General features: G+C 39.3%; 1 protein-coding gene across 1 annotated transcript in view; it reads left to right on the top strand.

The window, feature by feature from the left end:
• Positions 1–11921, top strand: part of IDO2 (indoleamine 2,3-dioxygenase 2) — a 79254-nt gene that overhangs the window by 58584 nt on the left and 8749 nt on the right. Inside the window, exon 7 of the mRNA XM_011960749.1 lies at positions 10425–10476. Within this exon, the coding sequence (XP_011816139.1) occupies positions 10425–10476 (52 nt within the window). The remainder of the gene's footprint in view (positions 1–10424; positions 10477–11921) is intronic.

Here is an 11921-nt window from a genome sequence, read left to right as displayed (position 1 = left end):
GAGTATCCTTCAGAAATGTCATTCACTCAAACTTCCTTTTAGGCAGACTGCATAATAGCAATTTTTGATATTAACTATTTTTTAAAAAGTTCAGATTAATTAACACCAAAAGAATAACTGAGAAAATACAAATCCTCACTTTAAAAAATAAATGACCAAAGTAAATACTAAAAGATTATACGATATTATATTATCTAAGCTTAGTTTACTGCAAAGATCAAGAGCACACTAGGAGTTGACGGCTTCTATTCACACTGTTCGTAGCCACTGTTCCAGCCATTCCCTCACCCGTGCAAAAGGTCTGTACACAAAATGATGCCTGACGGTATACTAGGAACCTTCACATTTCAATTAAAAGGTAAAATGAGAACATTTACCATCAGCCTATAAAATTCTTTTTCTTCTTCTTTTTTTTTTTTTTTGAGATGGAGTCTTGCTCTGTTGCCCAGACTGGAGTGCAGTGGCGTGATCTCGGCTCACTGCAACCTCTGTGTCCCAGGTTGAAGCGATTCTCCTGCCTCAGCCTCCCAAGTAACTGGGATTACAGGTGCGCACCATCACACCTGGCTAATGTTTTGTATTTTTACTAGGGACAGGGTTTCACCATCTTGGCCAGGCTGGTCTCAAACTCCTGACCTCAAGTGACCCACCTGCCTCGGCCTCTCAAAGTACTGGGAATTACAGGCGTGAGCCACTGCATCCAGCCTAAAATTCTTCTGAAGGGTAATAGTACTTGAAGATATGGTTTCAAAAAAAAATTATATACTTACTGAAAGGGCACCATTTTACAAGCACTAGAACTACATTAAACTTAAGTGAATTCCAACACTCTTAATAATGTAACTCAAAAACAAGTCTAGTGTTAACAAAAGCTCCAATAACTAAAACTACATTAACGGGCACAATGAACATTGTAAACACCGTTAATCGGCACCAAGTTTAATAGGGCAGACAATATTTGCTTCTGCATTTACACTTACTCAGTTACACTGTTGAAAAATGGTGCTGCTCAAGCTATGAATGCTTTACAAAGGAAATCATTTTAATAAATACAGTATGTGCTAAAACTCTAACTAAACTATCATGCAAGATATATAACCAGGACAAATACAAATTCGTAATACAAACAACTTGCATTCAAGATGAACCCTACCTTTATATTTTATTAAAAGGGCAGACTTTATGAATTAACCCAGCTGCTTCCTGAATTACAAAAGTGGCATGACTCAATATGAAAGTAAGAGACTGTCTACAAATTTCTGACATAATAAATTGTAATACACAATGCATGCAGGAGTCTTACAGAAGAATAAACACTCCTAGGAAATAAAAATATTTTATACATTTAAAATCCAAAGTAAAAAAAAAAAAAATCATTGCCAGATGCATTGACTCACGCCTGTAATCCTAGCACTTTGGGAGGCCGAGGCAGGATCACTTGATCCCAGGAGTTTGAGACCTGCCTGGGCAACAGAGCAAAACCCCATCTCTACAAAAACAAAAACAAAAATTAGATAGGAATGGTGGTGAGTGCCTGTGGTTCCAGCTACTCAGGAGGCTGAGGTGGGAGGATGCACCTCAAGGCTGCAATGAGCCAAGGTCACACCATTGCACTGAAGCCTGGGGACAGAGTGAGACCATGTCTCAATCAATCAATCAATCAATCAATCAATATCATTTATGGAAAAGATTCTCTAGTCAGAATTAACACCTCAACTAGTCAAGCATCAGGAAGTTACATTACAGCTACTTAATATACAAAGGGATACCTTTTCACCAGTCATTGTCTTCTGGTATTTCTATTCCAGAATCACACACTCTCACTTCCCTAAATTCCTCACCCCATCATTTCTTCAGAGCCTGGAAACAGAATTTGTCGAACACCAGAAATCTCTTGCTATGGTGATACAGAAACCATAACATTTGTTGTTGCCCAGCGGCAGGTATGAAGCCGGCTGGTGACTGGCTAGCAAATGCCTATTCCATAAGCTCCTCACTTAGCCCATCTGTAGCTCTGACTTCTCCACCAATTCCCTTCTCTCTTTTCATAGCCTCTCTGAGTTTCTGAAGGGATAATTTCAGAGGTTCCACATAACTGTTGAAGCCTACGGCAGACACGGCAAAGAGAAGATCCTCTCCACTGGTCATTTCCGTTTTTCTTGGGGACATCTTTCAGTTACCTCAGGTGTTATAAAGCTAATGAACGCAAGTACACATTCTTGAACACTTTCTTGGGCATTTCCCATTTGAGATATGGCATGTTTCATTATCCCAGTGACATGTGTAATCAAAAAATGTATATTTTGTTCTCTGCAACTTTCTTTTGAACCATTTGTATCTTCATGACCATTCATGCTGTCCTCACTGTCATCATGAGGCTGTATAACACAATGACTCCTCCAGTGCAGTCTTCGGAAATTCCCGGTGCAGTAGCACATGTCATACAGCAGTCCCCATTCATCTTTACTGCAGCTCTGGCTGGCTCCCATGTCTGATCAGCTGTTTGGTTGGATAGAAAATGACTGCAAGGGAACCAGTTCCAGCGTGGAGCTCTGTTTCCAGGACTCAGACTCCCCTCCCTCCCATGTTAATGCTTTTCTTCTTTTTCTTCTTAATTTTTTTTTTTTTTTTTTTTTGGCAGAGTCTTGTTCTGTCACCCAGGCAGTGCAATGGTATGATCTCGCCTCACTGCAACCTCTGCCTCCTGGGTTCAAGCATTTCTTGTGCCTCAACCTCCCAAGTAGCTGAGATTACAGGCGTGCACCACCACACCCAGCTAATTTTTTTGTATTTTTAGTAGAGACGGGGTTTTGCCATGTTGTCGAGGCTGGTCTCAAACTCCTGAGCTCAGGAAATCTGCCTGCCTCAGCCTCCCAAAGTGCTAGGATTACAGGCGGGAGCCACCATGCCCAGCCCCATGTTAATGCTTCTAAAGTTTGTCCTCACTCCTTTAGAAATTCCTTCAGTACATCCTTTAAGACTTCCTCTAGTGAGTGTCTGCTGTTGGCAAACTCTCCCCTCTAAAAGTTGCCTTATTTCTTCTCAATTCCTGAAGGATATTTTTGCTAGCAGCTATATTCTTTTAAATGTTGAAGATATCAGTACAATAGCTTCTGGTTTCCATGGTTGCTATTAAGATGTTAACTGTCGGTTTATCTTTCTCCCCTGACTACATGTACAAGTTTCTCTGTATCTGTCTACTTTTTGAGTTGTTCAATTTATTGGCCTTAGGCTTCATTCTGTTGCTGCTTCTTTGAGATAGAGTCTTGCTGTGTTGCCCAGGCTGGAGTGCAGTGGTGTGATCTTGGCTCAATGCAACCTCTGCCTCTCTGTTCAAGCGATTCTCCTGCCTCAGCCTACTGAGTAGCTGGGATTACCAGCACCCGCCAACATGCCAGGCTAATTTTTGTATTTTTAGTAGAAACAGGATTTCACCATATTGGCCAGGTTGGTCTCAAACTCTTGACCTCAGGAGATACACCACCTTGGCCTCCCAAAGTGCTAGGATTACAGGCGTGAGCCACCACACCCGGCCAAAATTGTTAAACTTTTTATTTTCTTCCTCAAGAGGATGAGAAGAAAGGTCAATTGTAAGCTTTAGAAGTCTTGCCCAATAGCCAATCTGAGAATATTTTCCATAAACATTCACTAGAAGCAGCCAGTGACCAAGGGTTGCTTTTGGTGAGAAGAATTGATTACTGGGGTCAGGAATAGGAAGAAAGCATACTTCTCATTAGATACCTTGTTGAACTTTGTAAATTGTGTGCCAAATGCACGTCTTACCTAGACTTCACAAATTAATTTCTTTAAAAATAATCAAAGATAATTTTTTAAAGACTTATTTAATTTAAGGTGATTATAAAACATCCAGTGGAAATATGAGGCTTTAAAGTAGGAACTGGCCAGGTGCGGTGGCTCATGCCTGTAGTCCCAACACTTTGAGAGTCTGAGGCAGGAAGTTTGCTTGAGCCTAGCTGTTTGAGACCAGCCAGGACAATATGGTGAGACCCTATATCTACCAAAACAACAACAACAAAAAAGGCCGGGGATGGTGATTCATGCCTGTAATCCCAGCACTTTGGGAGGCCAAGGCGGGTGGATCACCTGAGGCCAGGAGTTTGAGACCAGCGTAACAAATATGGTGAAACCCTGTCTGTACTAAAATTACAAAAATTAGCTGGGCGACGTAGTTCCAGCTACTTCGGATACTGGGGCAGGAGAATCGCTCAAACCCGGGAGGTGGAGGTTGCCAAGAGTCAAGATTGCACCACTGCACTCCAGCCTGGGGGACAGAGCCAGACTCCGTCTCAAACAACAACAACAATAACGAAAAAGAAAAAGAAAAATTAGCTGGGTGTGGTGGTGCGTGTGCCTGTAGTCCCAGCTACTTGTGTACCTCATGTGCGAAGATCACTTGAACAAAGGAGGTTGAGGCTGCAGTGAGGAATGATGGCGCTACTGCACTCCAGCCTGGGTGACAGAGCCTGTCTCAAAATCAATCAATTAATAAAAGTGAGAATGGCACAAAAGAGATACCGTTTGGTGGTCATGACCATGGCTTGTCTAGTTCAGTCTGCTGGAGTGGATTGTGTATCTGCAATGCCTTGCTCTGTGTGTCAGTAATGAAGCATTGGCCTTGTGACTTTTTGAGTGGGTTGGTAGTTAGTGAACATTAAGAATGTCATGTAAAAAGACTGGAGTCATTCTGAGTGTGAGGTTTTACAACACTGACTCAAAGAAATGATTTTCTGAGTTTTGCGTTGTTTAAAAGCTACTTCCCAGTGTAAAACCTAAATTTCTGCTCCTGAAAAGTTTAAAAAGCAAGTTTCCTGAGGTTTCTTCAACAAAATAATAATAACACTAATGACATAAAAATTTGAGGAGATGAATGTAAATTAATCAAGAGCAGACATTATATTTTCCTTGAGATTCATGTGCGTTTAAAAGGGAAAGCTACCTGACCAATATGTTTTGTGTTTTGCTGGACAATGAGAACAGGGACATTGGAAGACATCTGGCCAGGCACTAAACAGAGCTGCCATTTGGGCAGAAGTTTAATCCTTGGTATCATTTTTCTACTTCACTAAAAAGTCCAGTGGAAGGAAAAACCACATGGGGAGGCTTCATCACGTTTGTGTGTAGATCTTCTGGGTTCCCTGCAGGATAATGTCATTGGCTTTTAGGAACCACCCTTCTTAGCCAAAATGCACACATTAAATGTGAAAGCAAGGGTTCTCCTCCTTCACCAGATCCGTGCTGGTAGAGGAGGAAGTTCTCTACTTCATATTCTCTCAACAGTCGTCAGAGTCAGCTCCCACAATACACTGATATTCTTCAAGATAAATCAGCTGGGAGTATGAAAAGAATATCAGATTCAGAAGCAGAATATCTAGCTCTAACTCCATTAATAGCTGTATAACCATTATAACTATGCTGTATGCTATTCTGGGTCTTATTTTCTTGTGTGTTGTTGTTTGTTTGTTTGTTTTTTTGTTGTTTTGTTTTTGAGACAAGGTCTTGCTTTGTTGCCCAGCCTGGAGTACAGTGGCACAATCATGACCATAGCTCATTGCAGCCGCAGCTTCCAGCTCCTGGGCTCCCACAGTCTTTCCACCTCAACCTCCCAAAGTGCTGGGATTACAGGGAGAAGCCACCATGCCCAACTTCTATTCTTTTTAAAAATCAAATATTTAATTATATAGAATATAGAATATATAAGTTGAATATATAGAATAACTGGAAAATAAACACCCTCATATCCAACTTTTACCTTAAGAAACAGATTATTACCAAAAACTGTTGCAATTTTTTGTGTTGTTTTCTACTTCATTCTCCCAAAACGTTTCTTCCAGGTGTCATCATCTTGATTATTATATTAATCATTCTCCTTCACTTTGGTATGCTTTCACTATTACAAAAGTATTCCTAAACAGCATATTTTCATATTATTTTGTTTTGTATGGTTTTGAAGCTTGTCTAAAAAAAATTAAAATGTATGAATTTCTTCCTACAATTTTCCTATTTCACTAAGGGTCATCCGCATTAGTCGAATAGACATAGCACATTTTCACCCCTATGCAGCGTCATTTTGTACAAGTAGACTATAGTTTACTTATTCTCCATTTATTTCTGTTTGTTTGTTTGTTTGTTTTGCTATGAAAAGCGATGTCATTACATATATTCATGCCCATAACTACAAGTTTACACATTCAGGTTTTCTGTAGCGTGGACACCAGGCAGTTGAATTGTTCAGCAGGACTGTATGTGTATCTTTAATTTTACTGGCCAACACCAAATTGTTCTTCACAATGTTTGAACTAAGTTGAAATTCCACTTCCCCATCACATTTAGTGTTGTCAACTTCATTTCTTCATTCACTAATTCATTAATTCAGTCTTTTATTTATTTGTTTATTGCTAGTCTGGTAGGTGTATAATGGTGCTTCATCATGGTTTTACTTTGCATTTCTCTGATTTTCTTTTTAAATTTTTTAAAAATTATTTTTATATAGAAACAGGGTCTCACTATATTGCCCAGGCTGGTCTTGAACTCCTGGCTTCAAATGATCCTCCCACCTTGGTCTTTCAAAGTACCCAGATTGATTATAGGTGTGTGCCACTGTGTCCAGGTGATCCGCCTGCCTTGGCCTCCCAAAGTGCTGGGATTACAGGCGTGAGCCACCATGTCTGGATGTCTTTCCTCATTTTTATGTTAAATAGGCTTTTATCTTACCTGTTGGTTTTTTATAAGACTTTTGGACACTCTGGAGGCCGATTATTGTTAATTATATGTGTTGCAAATGTTATAGTTTGTCTTATGCCTTTTGAAAATAAAAGTTCTTAATTTAAATATAGTCAACCTATCAATCATTTGTAAAAGTTTGTGGTTTAAGAGGTCTTGCATAAGAAATTATTCCATCATCATCAGTCATAAATACATTTTTTTTTTTTGGAGACAGAGTCTCACTCTGTTGCCCAGGCTGGAGTGCAGTGGCTCAATCTGGGCTCACTGCAACCTCTGCCTCCTGGGTCCAGCGATTCTCCTGCCTCAGCCTCCCAAGTAGCTGGGATTATAAGCATGTGCTACCACACCGGGCTAATTTTTGTATTTTTAGTAGAGACAGGGTTTCACCATTTTGCCCAGGCTGGTTTTGAACTCCTAAACTCAAGTGATCCACCCACCTCAGCCTCCCAAAGTGCTGGGATTATAGGTGTGAACCACTATGCCTGGCTCATAAATACATGTTTATGTATTTTCTTCTAAAGTTGTTTTGTCTTTCATTTTTAAGTTTTTAATTCACATATAATTACCACTTACTACTTATAATTATCTGTAAGTAGTATGAGATAAGAAATAAATTCTAATTCCCTCCTAGGAATAAGCACAAACCTGCAATATTAGCACAGTCTTATGTCATATTTTCTAAAATGAATGAATGTGTTTTCTAGGCTCTCTGTTCTGTTTCATTGTCTGTCTTTCCCTGCAACAATATCATCTGCCTTAAACACTCTAGCTTTATGGTATTCCTCATTTTCAAGTAGAGCAAACCGTCACCTGGCTTTTCTCCTCCAGCATCGCTTGTGCTATCCTGGACTAGGACCTTCATATAGACTGTTAGAATCATCTAGTCAAGTTCCATTTTAAAAATCTATGTTGGAGCTGGATGCAGTGGCTCACACCTGTAATCCCATCACTTTGGGAGGCCGAGGCGGGTGGATCACTTGAGGTCAAGAGTTTGAGACCGGCCTGGCAAACATGGCAAAATCCCTTCTCTACTAAAAATACAAAAATTAGCTGGGTATTAGGCGCCTGAATTCCAGCTACTTGAGAGGCTGAGGCAGGAGAATTTCTTGAACCCTACAGGTGGAGGTTGCTGTGAGCCGAGATTGTGCCACTGCATTCCAGCCTGGGTGACAGAGTGAGACTCCGTTTCAAAATAAAACAAAATAAAATAAAATTTTATTAAATGTCTACATTAATTTAGGAAAAAAGACATGATTTTGATATTCTATTTAATATTTCTGTATTATGAATAAGGCAAATAGAGAGGCAGAGAATAGCATAAAATAATAACTAAAATTCCTGGGGGAACCACCTCAAATCATTTCTTCATATTGCTGAATATTCTTCTTTTGTCCCATGCCCTGAAATATATCCAGACAGAGAACTCTTCTCTTCAATACATTTCTTCTTTTAGATATTCATATTGAGTTTTCCTGTCCATGAATATGGTATAAGAGAATATATCCCTTTGTGAGGCCGAGGTGGATAGATCACCTGAGGTCAGGAGTTTGAGACCAGCCTGGCCAACATGGCAAAATCCCATCTCTACTAAAAACACAATAATTAGCCAGGCGTGGTGGCACATGCCTGTAGTCCCAGCTACTTAGGAGGCTGAGGCAGGAGAATTGCTTGAACCCAGGAGGCGGAGGTTGCAGTGAGCTGAGATCATCATGCCACTGCATTGCAGCCTGGGCGACAGAGCGAGACTCGGTCTCAAAGAAAATAATAATTAAAAAAAGAGAATATATCCTTTCACTTACTAGTTTTTTCTTCAATTTCTTTCAAGCTAAGGGGCTTACCTATCTTCTGCTTTATTCATAGTTACTTGATATTTTTGTTTCTAATAAATATGGTATCTTTCGATTTTACTGCCCCTTACCTGTTCATTGCCAGTTTCAAAAATGATATTGATATTTGAATATTAACCTTAAATCTAGCACCTCGGTAAATACTATTATTAATTCTAATAATTATTAGTAGATCCTATGTATTTTCTATTTATAAATTATATTGTTTGAGTGGAATGCTTTGCTTCTTCATTTATCAAATTTACAACTTTTATTTCTTTTTAATATTTTTTTCTTATTCTCCTGGCTAAGACCTCTAACACAGTATTGAGTGGAAGTGCTGGTCTTTGTTTAGTTTCACATTTAAAGAAAAGATTGTTTTTAATATTTCACTGTTAAGCATAATATACACTGTAGGCTTTCTGTGGATTCCTTTTATCCATTTAAGAACATCTCCTCTTATTCCCAATTAGCCGAAGTTTTCTGCATGTTTGTTTTAATCGTGAATGTATTTCTTACATCTACTGAAACCATTTTACATAAAAGATATTTAACACCTATTGAAATGGTCATTTCATTTTTCCTCCTTCAATATGTTAAGTTGGGCAAAATATTAAAGTATTGCCAGTCATTCTGCTTCAGCAAAAAGTAGTAGTTTCTTAGCAGTTTTGGTGAAAAGAGAGCATCAAATAAGAAAAACATAGAAGTAGGACCCAGTAAAAATCTAGCGCATGGGGCATTGCCACATGTGAGCAGACAGAATGTGGTACCACCAAGGAGCATCTGAAGGGCTGGAGGCTGAAGGAAGATGAGTCACCCAGGCTCATGGATGCTTCAGAGAAATTAGGGAGCAGGAAGAAGAAATAGGATCAAAGACTATGTATGATAGTTGGAAAAGGAAGTTGATGGTATGGAGATGTTATCATTTGGGTCTCACCCTAAAAGATGTAGATAGATAGATAGATAGATAGATAGATAGATAGATAGATAGATAATAAATAGATGTTATTATTTAGTCCTCACATAACAGATGTAGATAGATAGATGATAGATAGATAGATAGATAGATAGATAGATAGATAGATAGATAAGATAGATAGATATCTCAGAAACAGAGACACAGACAGAGATCTCAGTAAGATAGGCATATATGCCAGGTGACAGAATTCAGAGGGGTCCCGCTACGTGAAAACAATAGAACAACCTTCAAAAGTTGATGAAAAGAAATTTAGTACAAATAAGAGGGCAGGCTTCCTTACATACAAGTTAATAAACTGGAAGAATCAGTTATCCCCAAACACTGGAATAGATCAAAAATAGTTGTTTATATTAATGAAGGCAGCTAAACATGAAGCTGAGCGAAACTGTCTCTGACTTAGTGTGGCAATCCCTGGGCAAGGGACACTTGCTCCGCTCCTGTGTCCTTTGCTGAATATTCAGACCTTCAGTTGAGCATCAGTGAAATTTAGTTTTCATCTCTTGTGAAAGCCTTGAGAGTGGTGATTCTCTCTGCTTTTCTTCTCCTCCCTTCCCTCATTTTCTCAAACATCACCTTTTTAAAATACGAAATTTTAAAAGATGACTTTGATCTCTTTTTTGTTGTTATTAAGTACAGAGAAAGGAAGAACCACAAATAGAAAAGGGCAGCATATAGAATAGTTTAGAAGTTCTGGGAGCACCCATGAGGGCAACTGCAGAAGAGAACATTCTATCCCCAGTTGCTGCAGCTTTCATTCCAGGTCTCTGTGCATATCAGATAGGGAAGGAGCTCCTGGAGAGCAGCAGGATCCATGTACATGTAACCAATTGCTTTATTTGCCTGTAGCAAAGTTCACATTTTGATTGCTTTTCCAGATCATGTAGATCCAGACATATTTTACTCAGTCATCCGGATTTTTCTCTCTGGGTAAGTATAGTTCATTTGTTTTCCTGTGTGAAGTCTCTGTAGCATTGACTGAATGTATAAGGGGAGAAAGAGACAGAAGCTTCCTAGCATAAGAAACATACCAAGTGACCCTTGCTAGGGATCCACTCTCAGGTAAAAGAAGTGGGATACCATCTGCACGACAAATAATACTGAGGGCTAAATATTTCAGTTCAGACTGTTTGCTCCTAGGCAATCTAGATCCATTTATATTCACTTTTCTTAGAATTATCGCTCAATGACAGAAGGAGAAGAAAAACACAGTATGTCACTCACACAGTTCTATCACTTACATCTACTTTTTCCTCTTGTTATTAAGGCAGGTAGAGGGGTGGAGAGTGTAGTATAGGGTTGGATAGCATCGAAGCTTTCTTCTAAAGTTACTGGAAGAGCTACACTATGGTTTGAATGAATGCGTCCCTCCAAAATTAATGTTAAAAACTAATTATGATGATGAGGTATTCGAAGGTGCGGCCTCTGTTAGGTGATTATGTCTCCTCTGAGAGGAGAAAACAATCCCCATGCGTGGAACTAATGCCCTTGTAAAGGGGCTGGATGGAGCTCATTTGGCCCTTTTTGCTCCTTTTTTCTTCAATTCCTTGTCCCTTCCACTATGTGAGGACACAGGACTTGAGGCATTACCTTGGAAGTGGAGACCAGGCCCTCACCAGACACTGAACTTGCCAGCACCTTGATCTTGGACTTCCCAGCCTCCAGAACTGTGAGAAATACATTTCTGTTATGGGTAGTCTCCAACTCAATATGGTTTGACTTACCATTTTTTGACTTTATGTTGGTGCAAAAGCATACATATTCCATAGAAACTACTTTGAGTACCTATATGACCATTCTGTTTTTCACATTCAGTACAGTATTTAATAAATTCCATAACATATGCAACATGTTGACATACATAAGCTTTGTGTTAGGTGGCTTTGCCCAACTGTGGGCTAATGTAAGTGTTCTGAGCACATTTAAAGGCAGCTAGCCTAAGCTAAGGTGTTTGGTTGGTCAGATGTATTAAACGCATTTTTGCCTTATGGATATTTTCAACTTACAATGGGTTTATCAGGATGTAACCTACTGTGAGTTAAAGAACATCTATATTTACAAATTACCCAGTCTAATGTATTTTGTTGTAGCAATAGGAACAGACTTAAGACACTACCGCAAACCATTTGTTTCATGTTTTCTGAATACTCTTCTTTTGTCACATGGCTTAAGATTTCTCCACAGAGAGAACTCTACTATTATTTTATTTTATTTTATTTTATTTTTGAGACAGAGTCTTGCTCTTTTCACCTAGTCTGGAGTGCAGTGGCACCATCTTGGCTCATGGCAACCTCTGCCTCCTGGGTTCAAACAACTCTCCTGCCTCAGCCTCCCAAGTAGCTGAGATTACAGGTGGCTGTCACCAAGCCTGGTTA

The sequence above is a fragment of the Colobus angolensis genome, unplaced genomic scaffold (assembly GCF_000951035.1).
Source record: "Colobus angolensis palliatus isolate OR3802 unplaced genomic scaffold, Cang.pa_1.0 Scaffold52, whole genome shotgun sequence".
Classification (NCBI taxonomy): Eukaryota; Metazoa; Chordata; class Mammalia; order Primates; family Cercopithecidae; genus Colobus; species Colobus angolensis.
Note: the sequence above shows the minus strand (reverse complement) of the source record. Positions and strands in the feature narration are given on the sequence as shown.